The following is a 16,381-nucleotide window of genomic DNA, read 5'->3' on the forward strand; positions in this document are numbered from 1 at the left end:
TCAATTCATCTATCGTAATCACGATTGGCTGTGGTGACTCGTGACTTCATGACGTCGTGACGTCATGGATGACTAGGCGCGCTGTGATTGGCTGCTGAAACCTCCCTTGACGAAATAGTATACAGTTCGGGAAAATGCAGCCGGGTTTTCGGTGCTCATCCCTAATGTGCCCCATAGACGTTACGACCAACAGATGAGGTTCCGATCTAACTCCGATATCAGCGTCTCCCACACACGTTCCAACTTGGTTGCAATTTACTTCAGTTCTAACGAGACGCTGTCCAGTGCGGAGTGCAGACATGGCCTCTTCAGTCCCAATCAGGGACAAGGATTTAGACCTAGCTCTTGGAGCAATTATTGTGGCTTGCATTGTAGCAGAAGTAGAGAAACCAAAACGAAATAAAGAGGAAATGGGTCAAAGATTGGGTCATGGAAAGAAATCAGTTGTCTCATGAGTATCTTCTCAAATAATTAAGACTAGACCCTGGAGATTGGTTTAATTATTTACGTATGGATGAAAAAGCTATATGGAATTACTATCTATGTTTTCTCCCTTTTTCATGAAACTGAAGTAAATCGTACGATCACCCCATAGACGTTAAGACTTCCGGTCGCCTGACCGAAAACTGAAGTCAGGTACCTGGCATTGGCAGGTTGGAAGCGGGCCGCTTAGGCCGGCTGACTCCGCCCACGTTTGATCGTATAACACCATACACATTTTGAGATTTGCTTACGATTGCGGCGACCGGATCCGGTCATCGTAACGTCTATGGGCCCCATAACGCAGTGTCTGTGCAGACTCAACCGCGAGTGGGTTTATGCCGCGCGCTTCTTCCTCTTCAGCCGTAATTTTTCAAGTATGCAAAAAAAAAAAAAAAAAAAAAAGATAAATAAATAAATAAAAACAACAACTGTCCACTACACGCAATATCAAAGAAACACAGCACTGTAGTCATGCACACATGCCAAACTTACTCTACACTGTACTATACACTGCACCATAGCTAGACGTGGCAGGAAGTGGTAGTGTGGGGTGCTACACACTTAGCATGTCTCTTCTCTGTAGTATTATGCTAAACTCACTGCGCCATGTAGGTTTCCAGGCTAACCTCCTTGAACTTGCAATGATGAGGTGGGCCAGGGACACACAGGAGGTAAGCGTAGATAATTCAATGTCCGAAAAAGAGGCGGTACAAGGCTGCTGCCTAGAAGTGCGTACGCACTCAGACCGACAGTTTAGCAACACACCGAGTGATGAGTGAGGGATGAAGTGCCAAGTCGGCTTTAATGAGGAACGCATCACTGCCCTCTACTAAACCTCATCTTTCTTCACCGAAACACAGGTGTCTCAGGAAACTGACAATAGCCCCTTTTTCTGTTCCCTCCTACTTTTTTCCATTTTCATTTCTATTCCAAAACTGGATGTTGGGTCTATTTGCGCAATGACTTGTGGTGCCCTCGTGCCCACGCTCTTGAATGTTCCGAATTTTCCACCATTTAGCTTCGACTCAATAGTCACTCTTTAACTATGTTTGTTGTCTATCTCTCCCCTAACTCCTCTGACCATAGTATATTCTTTGATTAATTATCTTCCAAAGTGGAGCACAATTTGTCTCTCTACTCTTTCGCAGAGATCTCCATCATTGGAGATTTCAATGTTTACCACCAGCTATGGCTTTTCTCTCCTTTCACTTACAATCCTGGTATAGTCTTCAACTTTGCTATACTCCATGACTTCTGGTCAAAGACATCTCCAATAACTTTATTTCTTCATCTTTCTCTTCTTTGTTTCATCCTGATGGCACCACTGCCATCTCATCTGTCTCAACTGAACTCTTCTTTCAAATCTTTGCTAACAACTCCACCTTTGATGATTCTGGGCTTATCCCTCCCTCTCATTCCTCTGACTATTTCATGCCTTCAATTAAGATTCTTTGTAATGATGTTTTCCATGCCTCACTGCCTAAGCCCTCGGAAGGCTTATGGACCTGATGGGGTCCCTCCTATGTTCTAAAAACTGTGCCTCCGTGTTTGTACCTTGCCTATCCAAACTCTTTTAACTACGCTTATCAACTTCTAGCTTTCCTTCATGTTGGAAGTTGGCCTACATTCAGCCTGTTCTTAAAAAGGGTGATCGTTCTAGTTCCTCAAAATACCATCCTATAGCTTTAATCTGTTGCCTATCTAAAGTTTTTAATCTATCCTCAATAGGAAAATTCTCAAACATCTGTGTCGCAAGTATGGCTTCTGTCAAAGTCGCTCTACTGGTGATCTGGCTATCCTTACTGAGTCTTAGTCATCCTCTTCTAGAGATTTCGATGAAACTTTCTCTTTAATCTCTTGCTTGTCTAAAGTTTTTGAATCAGTCCTCAATAGGAAGATTCTTAAACATCTGTCACTTCAGAATCTTCTATCTGATCGCTAGTATGCCTCCGTCAAGTTGATCTTTTTGTCTTTCCTTACTAAGTCTTGGTGATCCTCTTAGAGATTTTGGTGAAACTTTTACTGTCGCGTTAGACATATCAAAAACTTTTGATAGAGTCTGGCACAAAGCCTTGATTTCAAGACTGCCCTCTTACGGTTTTTATCTTTCTCTCTGCAACTTTATATCAAGTTTCCATTCCGAATGTTCTATTGCTTCTACGGTAGACGGCCACTGTTCACCTAAATCTATCAACACTGGACTTCCTCAGGGTTCTGTAGTGTTACCCACTTTCTTTTTATCATTCATTTATGATGTATTATGTGTGGCTCTGTACAGCGTCACTATGTAACGGAGTGGAGGATAAAGGAAATAATGATAAAGGAAACAAAGACACCACAAGTATTGAATATTTAAACAAAATATTGAAGGAAGAAGTGAATAAAACACAGGAATATAGATAAATGTGTCTAGTGGCATTGGGCAAGGTTTTAGCCTACAGCTCCCATCATCTTGTGGTTGTTATTGACTTGTGTTATGATAGATAGACTGAAAAAGGAAGGAGTCTACAAACTCTTTACTGAGGGCATTTGTTTTTTTTTTTTAATAAAACTAGGTGTTACAATTAATGAATGCAAGTTAAACGTAATGCCAATAGACTACTCTGCCTTATTAATATACACAAGTCTAAAAATTCACAATATACAAATATATACTTATGTTTTAGCTAAGAAATGAGCATGCAATTCATGCATTCAAATTAATGATCTTGACTATGTGAGTCGGGATTATGCATAACATTGGCAAACTCTGCAGTGCTACTATTCACCAAACTATATTACACCATGTGTTTTACTTGTGTTCCTTAAGAAAGGAGGAAGCTAAAGCCTTAGCGTATATATTTACATTAATTGCTTATAAAGTATCCTTCATTCATACAGCTGTAGGTGTGTTTTCATTTTTTTTAATTTTTTTTATGAGGTTATTGATGGTAATACTTGAGGAAAATGCATCCCAGTGTGTTTTTACCAACACTTGTCTACAGATGGGATTGTGTTTGTCCCGAAGAGTACTATAGTGAATAGCCTTGATGTTTTTACTGAAACTCTTCGTCCCTCTCTCTCTCTCTCTCTCTCTCTCTCTCTCTCTCTCTCTCTCTCTCTCTCTCTCTCTCTCTCTCTCTCTCTCTCTCTCTCTCTCTCTCTCTCTCTCTCTCTCTCTCTCTCTCTCTCTCTCTCTCTCTCTGTGTGTGTGTGTGTGTGTGTGTGTGTGTGTGTGTGTTTTATCAGGTATATTTTAATTCATTATTTGCATACATGAAATTTATGACAGCTGCACATTAAACACAAAATTAGATATACACATATGTATCCCTAACATTTCTCTTAAGTAGGTCTAGCAGCCGAAAGGAAAATCAAGCTTTATCGCAGTTGCCTCTTCTGTAAAAACGGAAATGCTGGCGTTGAATTGATTCAAACAAGAAGCCTTTCCAACTCCATCAGTTCCATTGACAGCCAACACATCTTTGATAAAGGTGTCTTATATTTCGATTAGTTGGTGTGTGTGTGTGTGTGTGTGTGTGTGTGTGCACCTTATATTTCGTTTAGTTGTTGTTGTTGTGTGTGTGTGTGTGTGTGTGTGTGTGTGTGTGTGTGTGTGTGTGTATGTGTGTGTGTGTGTGCGCGCCTTATATTTCGTTTAGTTGTTGTTGTGTGTGTGTGTGTGTGTGTGTGTGTGTGTGTGTGTGTGTGTGTGATTCTGTTTGATCTGCTGCTGCAGTCTCTGACGAGACAGCCAGACGTTACCCTACGGAACGAGCTCAGAGCTCATTATTTCCGATCTTCGGATAGGCCTGAGACCAGGCACACACCACACACCGGGACAACAAGATCACAACTTCTCGATTTACATCCCGTACCTACTCACTGCTAGGTGAACAGGGGCTACACGTGAAAGGAGACACACCCAAATATCTCCACCCGGCCGGGGAATCGAACCGCGGTCCTCTGGCTTGTGAAGCCAGCGCTCTAACCACTGAACTACCGGGCCGTGTGTGTGTGTGTGTGTGTGTGTGTGTGCCTTGTATTTCGTTTAGTTGATGTATGTGTGTTTGTGTGTGTGTGTGTGTGTGTGTATGCCTTGTATTTCGTTTAGTTGATGTGTGTGTGTGTGTGTGTGTGTGTGTGTGTGTGTGTGTGTGTATGCCTTGTATTTCGTTTAGTTGATGTGTGTGTGTGTGTGTGTGTGTGTGTGTGTGTGTGTGTGTGTGTGTGTGTTTATGCCTTGTATAATGTGTGTGTGTGTGTGTGTGTGTGTGTGTGTGTGTGTGTTTAACTTACAAAGATAATCATCAGTATTAAATAGACTATATATATATATATATATATATATATATATATATATATATATATATATATATATATATATATATATATATATATATATATATATATATATATATATATATATATATATATATATATATATATATATAGAGAGAGAGAGAGAGAGAGAGAGAGAGAGAGAGAGAGAGAGAGAGAGAGAGAGAGAGAGAGAGAGAGAGAGAGAGAGAGAGAGAGAGAGAGAGAGAGAGAGAGAGAGAGAGAGAGAGAGAGAGAGAGAGAGAGAGAGAGAGAGAGAGAGAGAGAGAGAGAGAGAGAGAGAGAGAGAGAGAGAGAGAGAGAGAGAGAGAGAGAGAGAGAGAGAGAGAGAGAGAGAGAGAGAGAGAGAGAGAGAGAGAGAGAGAGAGAGAGAGAGAGAGAGAGAGAGAGAGAGAGAGAGAGAGAGAGAGAGAGAGAGAGAGAGAGAGAGAGAGAGAGAGAGAGAGAGAGAGAGAGAGAGAGAGAGAGAGAGAGAGAGAGAGAGAGAGAGAGAGAGAGAGAGAGAGAGAGAGAGAGAGAGAGAGAGAGAGAGAGAGAGAGAGAGAGAGAGAGAGAGAGAGAGAGAGAGAGAGAGAGAGAGAGAGAGAGAGAGAGAGAGAGAGAGAGAGAGAGAGAGAGAGAGAGAGAGAGAGAGAGAGAGAGAGAGAGAGAGAGAGAGAGAGAGAGAGAGAGAGAGAGAGAGAGAGAGAGAGAGAGAGAGAGAGAGAGAGAGAGAGAGAGAGAGAGAGAGAGAGAGAGAGAGAGAGAGAGAGAGAGAGAGAGAGAGAGAGAGAGAGAGAGAGAGAGAGAGAGAGAGAGAGAGAGAGAGAGAGAGAGAGAGAGAGAGAGAGAGAGAGAGAGAGAGAGAGAGAGAGAGAGAGAGAGAGAGAGAGAGAGAGAGAGAGAGAGAGAGAGAGAGAGAGAGAGAGAGAGAGAGAGAGAGAGAGAGAGAGAGAGAGAGAGAGAGAGAGAGAGAGAGAGAGAGAGAGAGAGAGAGAGAGAGAGAGAGAGAGAGAGAGAGAGAGAGAGAGAGAGAGAGAGAGAGAGAGAGAGAGAGAGAGAGAGAGAGAGAGAGAGAGAGAGAGAGAGAGAGAGAGAGAGAGAGAGAGAGAGAGAGAGAGAGAGAGAGAGAGAGAGAGAGAGAGAGAGAGAGAGAGAGAGAGAGAGAGAGAGAGAGAGAGAGAGAGAGAGAGAGAGAGAGAGAGAGAGAGAGAGAGAGAGAGAGAGAGAGAGAGAGAGAGAGAGAGAGAGAGAGAGAGAGAGAGAGAGAGAGAGAGAGAGAGAGAGAGAGAGAGAGAGAGAGAGAGAGAGAGAGAGAGATATATATATATATATATATATATATATATATATATATATATATATATATATATATATATATATATATATATATATATATATATATATATATATATATATATATATATATATATATATATATATATATATATATATATATATATATATATATATATATATATATATATATATATATATATATATATATATATATATATATATATATATATATATATATATATATATACAGCTGTCTGAGGCTACTGACACTAGCCTCAGACAGCTTCTCTGTTCCCTTTTACTTTCTGTATCCTCATTTTCGTTCTAAAGTTGGATGTTGCGTCTATGTACGCAACGACTTAACTTGCTTTTGTGCTCATGTCTTCGAATCTTCCGAGTTTTCAACCATCTGGCTTTGACTCAATAGTCACTCTCTAATTAAAGTTATCTGTGCTGTCTATCTTTCCCCTAACTCCTCTGACTACAGTAAAATCTTTGACTATTTAACGTCCGAGGTGGGACACATTCTATCCCTCTAGCCTTTCTCAGAGTTCATCATTTTTGGAGGATTCAGTGTTCACCACCAGGTTTAGTTTTCCTCTCCTTTCACTAACCATCTTGGTTAATTAGCCTTCAACTTTGCTATCCTTCATGAACTAGAGCAACTGGTGCAACACCCTACTCGCATTCCTGATCGTCTTGGAGACACGCCCAACATTCTAGATCTCTTCCTTACCTCTAACCCTACTTCTTATGCTATTACCCTATTTCCTCCGATCACAATTTCATTTCTGTGTCCTATTTCTCCAATACCTCCTCAGGATTCCCCAGAGTGGAGCTGCCTCTGGCATTTTACCTCTGCCAGCTTTTCCATGGAATGATTATCACTGTTTCTGTGTCAGAAACCCATATCTGTGTGTTGAACACATAGCAGACGTGATGGTGTCTGGCATGGAGGCGTACATTCCTCATTCTTTTTCTCAACCTAAACCTTCTAAATCTTGCTTTAACATAGCCTGTTCTCGTGCTACACATGATAGAGAGGTTGCCCAAAAAAGGTACTTCAACCATCCATCTCCTCAATATCTTGCACTTTATATTTATGCCCGCAATCATGCCAAGTCTGTTCTTCAACTTGCCAAAACTCCTTCATGAATAGAAAATGTCAAAATCTTTCAAACTCAAACTCCTCTCACTATTTTTGGCATCTGGCTAAAAACATCTCCACTAAATTTACTTAATCTTTCCCTCCTTTATATTATCCTGACGGCACCACTGCCATCTCTTCTGTCTCTAAAGCTGAACTCTTCTCTCAAACCTTTGCTAACAACTCCACCTTGGATGATTCTGGTTCGGAAGGCTTATAAATCTGATGGGGTCTGTCCTATTGTTCTCAAAACTATGTTTCCGTGCTTGCACCTTGCCTGGCTAAACTTTTTTCAACTATATCTATCGACTTTTACCTTTCCTTCTTATTGGAAATTTGCTTACATTCAGCCTGTTCCTAAAAAAGGTGACCGGTGTAATCCCTCTAACTACCGTCCTGTAGCTATACTCAATTGCTTGTCTGAAGTTTTTTAATGTATCCTCAATAGGAAGATTCTTAAACATCTGTCACTTCACAATCTTTTATCTTATCGCTAGTATAGCTTCCGTCAAGATTGCTCTACTGGTAATCTTCTGGATTTCCTTACTGAATCTCTTTTAGAGATCTTGGTGAAATTTACTGTCGGGTTAGACATATCAAAAGCTTTTGAAAGAGTCTTGCACAAAGTTTTGATTTCCAAATTGCCCTTTTACAGTTTCTACCCTTCTCTGTGGAACTTTATCTCAAGTTTCCTTTCCGACCGTTCTATTGCTGCTGTGGTAGACGGACACTGTTCTTCTCCTAAATTAATAGTGGTGTTTCTCATTGTTCTCTCCTGTCACGCACTCTCTTTCTCTTATTCATTGATGATCTTCTAAACCAGTGGTTCTTAACCTTTCTAATACCACGCCCCCTCTAGGAACTGCTCTTTCCCTCCACGCCCCCCTTGCATCTATAGACAAATTTCACTCCCACATTTAAAAATAAAATAAAAAAATGGCTTTTTAGTCCATTTACTAAGCATGAATTACATTAGTGAGAAATTTGACACTGCTCTAAGCTACCAGATTTTGAATACATGGTTAGTGAGATATTTGACACTGCTCTATGTAAGCTACCAGATCTTGAATACATGGTTAGTGAGATATTTGACACTGCTTCCTAGCTACCAGATCTTGAATACGTGGTCGAATACCTGAGAGTGCACAACGTAAGTCCCTTTCAACATTTAGGCGGTTTCTGTACTTGGTTATGATAGCAACGAGCTCTTGTCATGAAAATAACCCATAAATGGAAAAACTTCTACTTTTCACCTGAGGTTCGTGCCCCCCCTGGAAATCACCCACGCCATCCCCAGGTTAAAAACCACTGTTCTAAACCAGACTTCTTGCCAGTAGAGGAAAATGGGCCTCAAAACGGCGATAATGCACTTTTCCCGGAAGTAAGGTTGGTACTCCCGGAAAAAGTGCATTATCGCCGTTTTGAGGCCCATTCTTTTGTCGAATGCAGTTTCGATGACCTACTTTTGTATCTGACTGTGTCATTTTTCGTACCTGGACATAATGACCTTGACTTAGTAATTTTTGTACCTGGAAGTCAGTAACCGAGCCTGGAGTCCCAATAACCTTGAATTACTTTCGTCATACCTGAAAGTTAGTAACCGAGCCTGGAGGCATAATGACCGAGACCGGAGGCTTAACATAATGACCTTGACTTACTTCCTGGTAGGGTAGATTTCGTCATTTTTTACCTACAAGTCAGCAACCATTCGTGACATCATGAGGCCTATACACATAATGACTTACTTCCAGGTAGGCTACTGTTCGCGTACAAGATGATTGGAGGTTAGTGACCGAAAGGGAAACCTACGGAAAAAAAAGGCTTCCTTTTAACTAATGTATCGCCCCCTTTCTTTCTTTTTTTTTTAGTCTGATTGACGTCTGCCTCCTCCTCGCTGTTTGAATCTATATGTTTCTTTCTTCAGTCCTTTCCCTTATTGCCCTTCCTGGTCTTAGGTGTGGAAGATTCAAGAGTGATGGTCAGCCTCTTGTAGTGAACCACACTACTACTACTACTACTACTACTAGTAATATTACTACTAGTACAACTACTACGTGGCACCGTGCTGCCTGCCGCCGCGGGGCGCCACCGCGGGGATCCCCTCCTCGTCGAGGCTGGCGTCCTCACCTCGCCCCCTGGCAGACCAGGAGCCACCGGAAAGCCCCCAACCACCACCACCCACCCCGCCTTTCTCCCAGCCCCCATCTCCTCCTCTTGTCACTTCTCCCGGCGTCATCACCCGCTTCGGCAGGTTAAGCCAACCCCCTAATTTTTTCCAGGCCTCTTAGAGGATCCTTGCTACTCCCTCATCTTGGGTGTAACCACCTAGAACCTGGGTATTATGGTGACGTGTAGGTAACTTCAAACCACTCAACAAATGGCAAAGTGTTTTAAGGCTGTACGTGGGATTCGAGCCTAGGCGTGGACGTCTGCCCGATCCCACACTCACCACCTTATCCACTGCGTCACCGTCTCCCTCACCATAACAACAGGAAATCGAAGAACTCCTTTGGTCATGGGTAGATCAGTTTGCGAACAGGCTATAGAGGGCGATTGAGGAATGTCCCGGATCGGGGTTTATTCTAACTAGGATAATATCCTTTAGCATAGTGATTCTGGCACAAAGTGTAGCATAAGTAGGATGTCACATGAAATTACCACCCCCCTCCCATAAAAAAAAATGAGGGGAAGGAACGTGATATTCAACCCGTCTGGTAAGGACAACGGGTGCCTCATTAGGTGCTTAGCTACTTATAAATTGGAAAAAAGAAATCTATTGGCGAAGAATAAAAATCCTCTTAAAGTCGCTGAAGTTTTGTAAATGCATCTTCCAAATAGGGGATGCTATATCAGTGGCAGTGGAATGGGAAGGAAAAGATATGAAGAAGATTGAGGAATATAATAATCTTTCTTTTGTTGTGTACACACTGTACGAGAACAACAAAAAATATTATGTGAGTCTTGCCAGAAAAGGGGTAAGGGATATGTTTATTTCTCATCACTTGCTGATAAGAAATAAACATGACACACAGCTGATGAATTTCGACACATTTATACGAAGATACACACGAGCAAAGTCAATAAAAATTAAATTTTGCCGTACGTGTTTAAGACAACTCGACAACACCATTGCTTGCACAACGCATTGAGGAGTCATACACTTGGAAACAAACCATTTCCTTTCCCAAAAACACGAATGAAAAAAATTAAGTTTAAGAATTTCACTCATGACTATGCACCTTCCTATATTGGATTTCATGACATAGAAGCTTTACAGATACCCGGAGTTAGGGAGGACGAATTCGGTAGAGACTATCCATCGCCCCTACTCGGTTGGATATGTCATCGTGGATAGCGAAAGGAGCGTCGTGGAGGACTTTCTTCACGTTGGTTTAGATGCAATCAGTGTGTTTATTAAAAAAGCCAGTGAGGCATGGCGCAGGATAAGAGAGACCCTCCTTCCCTATGCACACAACACCTAAAAGTGAAAAGATATTTGAGGAAGCAAAACACTGTCAGAACTGTAAGAAACGATTTTCAACTCCACTATGTCCTAAAGTACGTCATCTTTTTCAACGCAAATAATTTGATAATTTCATTGCTGAGTTGTGTCCGCTTTGCAATTTGTTGTGTGTAAACAAAAGAAGGCAGATACGATTTTTGTCGCATAATTTAGCGTATGACGGGGCTTTAATTAATACTCCGGTATCTCACAACAAAACAGGGAATAAAAGTCCATTCCCGCAAGAATGGTCTTAAGCAGTTAAAATTGGAAGTTGGTGACATTATGTTTCTCGATTCGTTGTCATTTATGCCGGGTTCGCTAAGCGAGTTGAGCAAGAATCACATTAGAGCCGGTAAACCAATACCCATAACACAACGCCTTTTGAATACATATCCACCACCTTGTCCCTCTTTGCTAGTAGGTGAACAGTTCCTGTGCTACCTAACACACATGTCACGCATTGAGAAAACTTCTCTTCCACCTAAAGAGTGCTTTTATAGTCGTTTAAAAGGGACAACACCCAGTCACGAGGAATACCATCACACGCAGAATGTCTATGTTTTAGCCGGATGGCGGTCATTAAGAGATTATATCAAGCTGTACTTAAAATTTGACGTAACATTACTACCCGACGTTTTCCTGCATTGGCGGACTAGTTTACACGACTTCTATGGTCTTGATATTGCTTACTATCTAACATTACCTTCATTCGCATATGACTTTTTTTTTTCTTTCTTTTTAAGTGAGAATAAGGTGGAATTAGATCCAGTAATTGATCAAAGCCTGTATACACTTTTGAGAGAAAATCTAAGGGGAGGATTTGTAACGTCCACCTTCCTTTCGGGGAAATTCGTTAATTAACCGAGAGTGAACAGAAGGCTTTCTTAGAAAAAGGTTTCCTTAATCACACTGCAACAAGAGAGGGCGGCTTCTGGATAAGATGTGACACAAAGGCCATTGCCCCCGACATCGCCCGTTCTACAAACGATTTTCCCCCTCGCTCTAAATCACCACGTAATTACACCTGAGAGCGTATCTCCCTATTCACATAGCGTAGTGGAACGGGAGGGGCGAAGCAGATTATCCACAGTGAAAAAATTAGTTGCTTCCCATCTTCGATAAGTCAAATATTCAATATCCCTGAGGAACCTTCAGTTACTAATGCGGTTAACATAACATAACATAACATAAATAATAGGATAACAAAGGGCCACCAGGGCCCATCTAGGTTATCCTGTATCAGTCGCACAGCGACCTCGTCATCAGTACTTAAAAATACACTTACAAGTACACAATACATTATATACTAATTCTAAATATTTGGCCCATTAACAGGGCTAAGTCTTGCAGCGAATTCCTCTACAATTTGTGGTCCCCATACATGGGGATCATGTCTTGTTTAACTATAGTCAATTTCTTATAAAACTATCATGCAGTGCTATACATAATTATAAATCTAATAAATTTAAGTGCTTATCTAATCTGTTTTTAAACATTGTCAAACTAGTGCTATTTACAACCGTCTCTGGCAATGCATTCCAGAAGTGTACCACCCTATGACTAAAGAAATATTTTCTTATATCTAACCTGCAGCCTTGCTTTCTAATCTTCCTGCCATGATTTCTAGTCCTATTTCCTCCTCTAAGGTAAAGAAAGATCTCACATCTATGTAGTTTGTATCTGAGAACATTTTAAATAACTCTATCATATCCCTCTTATACATCTCCTCTCAAATGAAAACATGTTTAATTCCTTTAATCTATCTCTATACTCCAGGCGCTTTAATGCTGGTATCATCCTAGTTGCTCTTCTCTGAACTGCTTCTAACATGTTGATATCCTGCCTATAGTGGGGTGACCAGGCCTGTATGCAATACTCTAAATGGGGCCTAACATAGGAATTATATAAGCTACGCACCACTTCCTTACTTTTATAACTAACATTTCTATTTATAAAACCCAGGATCCTATTTGCCCTATTTCTTGCTTCTAAACATTGCTTTGAAAATTTCATAGTCCTGTCTATCACTACTCCTAAATCCTTTCCTTCCTCTACTGCCTCTAGCCAACATCCCTCCATCTCATAGTTAAAGTTTGTGTTGTCTTTACCTAAATGCATAACCTGACACTTTTAGAATTAAACTCCATCTGCCACCTGTCTGCCCATGCTATCAGCCTGTCCAGGTCTCGTTGTATTCTGTAATTGTCCTTTTCACCCTGTACTGCACATGCTATCTTAGTATCATCTGCAAACTTTGATACTTTGCTACTAATTCCTATATCTAAATCGTTAATGTACACCAAGAAAAGAAGAGGTCCTAGCACTGATCCTTGGGGTACCCCACTAACCACTTCCTTCCACTCAGACATTGCCCCATTTAATACTACTCTCTGTTTCCTATCAGAAAGCCATTCACTAATCCAATCAACTAACCTACCCCTATCCCATGTAGTCTCAATTTGTACACTAGCCTCCTATGCGGTACCTTATCAAACGCCTTGCTAAAATCTAGATATATAACATCTATGCTATTTCCATCATCTAACTCCTTGGTAATATATTCTAAGATATCGAGCAAATTTGTAAGACAGGACCTCCCTGATCTAAAGCCATGTTGGGTATCTCTAATTAATCTATTCTCATTTAAATGCTCCCAAATACTACCCTTAATGATTTTCTCTAGTATCTTACATACTATACTAGTTAAACTGATCGGTCTATAATTATTCGCATCATCCTTCCTACCTTTTTAAATATTGGAGTAACATTAGCTAACTTCCAGTCCTGAGGTATCTCAGCAAACCTAAGTGATCTTTCAAAGATTAACTTAAGTGCTTCAGAAATACTGTCTACACCCTCCCTAAGTACTCTGGCATGTAGCTCATCAGGACCACTAGCTTTCCTATCGTCTAGTTCAAGAATAAATTTCCTAATAATTCCCGGTTTTATATCAATATTTTCTAAAGCTCTTAAACTACTCGTCGCACTGTTTGTAACAGGATTTCCTATTCTTTCCTAGTAAATACTGAAGAAAATTGTTCATTCAATAATTCTACTATGTCTTCATTTTGATCCACTACTACACCATCTTTTCTGAGTGGTCCAATCCTATCCTTATTTCTTTTATCACTGACCTTGTAATAACTATATAATTTTTGGGATCTTTACTCCCAGCTCTAGCTAGTTTTATCTCTGCCTGCCTTTTACTTTTTTTATAACCTTACTCAAATCATCCCTGACCTGTCTGTACCTAATCAAATCTACATCTTCCCACTTTTCTGCAACTCTCTATATGCCCTCTTCTTCTCTCTGATCTGGCTACCTATCTCATGAGTCCACCATAATGGCTTCCTGTTTCTCTGCCTTATATCTTTGTAAGGGATACACTGCATCACTATACCCTTTACTACAACCTTAAAAATATCCCACATCTCCTGTGCAGTTTTATTTCCAAAACTATCTTCCCAGTTTACCTCTCCTAATAACTGACGTAACCTACCATAATTGCCTTTCTGATAGTTTGGGACTCTAGTCTTATTCACTATATTATCCCTACTGGAATTAATGATAAATCTAATTATATGATGGTCACTGTTTGCTAAAGTCTCTCCTACCTCAACTTCCTTTAAACAATGCTCAATATTTGTTAGTACTATGTCTAAAACCTTCCTCCCCTAGTAGGTTTATCTACCATCTGCACTAAATAGTTATCCTGAAAACTTTCCATAAACTTATTTTCACTAGCATCTCCTACCATCCTCTCCCAGTTTACTGACTTAAGATTAAAATCCCTAAGATAATTGTCTGACTAGTACACCCCTATTTATCTCATCTACCATAAGGTTGTCTACATCTGCTGACTGGTTAGGTGGTCTATAAAAGCTCCTACTCTAATAACCTTACTTTTGTTTACTCTAACATCCAGCCATAAGGACTCTACTCTGTTATCTACCTTAATACCATTAACCTGACTGGAAATGAAGGATTTTTACATAAATAACTACTCCTCCACCTATCCTACCAATTCTCTGGTGTAAATACATAATGTATCCATCTACTTCATATTCTTTCCTATTTTCCTAAACTTTTCCTCATTTACCCATGCCTCTGTGACACATACAACATCTAAGTCCTCCTCAACTATATAACTAGATAACTCGTCCTTCTTGTTCCTAAGACTCCTGGCATTTACATAAAAACATTTAAGTCCTGCTACCTTCCTAGATGCTGTCTCCTTATTTGGAATCCTAATCTTATTCTCTCCTATTTGCACCTGGAAATCTTTCCTAATCTTTTCACTATCTCTGTTTATCCTATCTAATTTATGTCTAGCATCTTTCTTCTGGAATGCATTTGCTACCTCACCCCTACACTCCATCCCAACTCCCTCCAGACATCCACTCAGCACATCCACACCCTTCCTACTCAGATGCACACCATCCCTAGCATACAAATCCTTCGCCCATAGAACCTATCCCATACATCCACAAAGCTGACACCCACATCCTTACACATCCCTTTTACCCGATCATTCACACCAATGGCTCTAGACAACCATTCCTGCTAACATACACACGAGGCAAGATTCCTGACACTACACACCTCCTACCACTCTCCCTTATCTTGCCTAACATTTCCCGAAATCTTGCCACTAACTCCTCCGACCCACCTGCTCTGACATCGTTCCCACCTACGTGCAAAACTACTACACCCTCCCTCTCCATCCCCCCAACCCTCTTCTGCACCTCCTCACTCACTGCCTTCACACCTGCACCAGGCATACACACGTTCGTCCTCCTATCCCTGTCTTTCCCACAGAAAGTGCTATCTAAATACCTAACCTGAGAGTCACCCACCACACACACCTGAGGTGTGCTAGGCACAACCATCCTCCTCCTCTCCTCTACCCCCTTCTTTCTCCTTTCACTCACCACAACCACTTCATTCACTCCACTCTCACTCTCCCTCCCTCCAACAAACCGAACCTATTTTCACACTCAACAGGTTTAGTCCTATCCTCCCTAACTGCCTCCGCTTTCCTTCCCTTCACAACCTGCCATCTCTGTCCATCCTGACTACTATCTTTCCCAGTTTGGCTCGCCTGCTCCCTCTTCCCCACTCTGCTCTTCCCGACAGAGGGCCAAGCCACCCTGTCGCCCTCAGAAGGTCCAACCTTCGGCCTAACACTGATCTCCTGCCTAATTTTTTCCACTGCCTCCCCAAGCCTCTTAACCTCCTCCTTCAACTCAAAGATGAGAACTTCGTTCGCACTTTTCCCCTCACTTAGCTTTCTGATTTCCTCTCGCAATTCTCGGTGCTCTTCAGCCTACACACCATACACTCAAAAAAGTCAACGACCTTCCTGTCATGCCCACACATCTCACACACAACAAACTCTCCCAATCCCATCTCAACACTCTCTTTCACGCACTCAATCACACTCTGATATACCTCAGTAGCTACCGCCATACTAATTTACAATCTGTTAACTCACAAACAAATAAAAATACTTGGTGACGGCGGGTGGGGAACCGCGGTGGTGGGGGGCCTAAGTGAGGTCAACTAATCCTCTTTCAAAGTCAACTTGACGGTTACAAGCCTAGTCTCCTCGCTCTACCAAAATGCTTTTAACTCACAAACACTGATTC

At 41.2% G+C, this 16,381-nt stretch overlaps 1 protein-coding gene across 1 annotated transcript in view; it reads left to right on the forward strand.

The window, feature by feature from the left end:
• Positions 1 to 7,012, forward strand: part of LOC123511134 (dynein regulatory complex protein 11-like) — a 52,283-nt gene extending 45,271 nt beyond the window's left edge. The window contains exon 4 of the mRNA XM_045266756.1: positions 6,903 to 7,012. Within this exon, the coding sequence (XP_045122691.1) occupies positions 6,903 to 7,012 (110 nt within the window). The remainder of the gene's footprint in view (positions 1 to 6,902) is intronic.
• The last annotated feature ends 9,369 nt before the right edge of the window (positions 7,013 to 16,381 follow it).

This window comes from Portunus trituberculatus, chromosome 31 (assembly GCF_017591435.1).
Source record: "Portunus trituberculatus isolate SZX2019 chromosome 31, ASM1759143v1, whole genome shotgun sequence".
NCBI lineage: Eukaryota > Metazoa > Arthropoda > Malacostraca > Decapoda > Portunidae > Portunus > Portunus trituberculatus.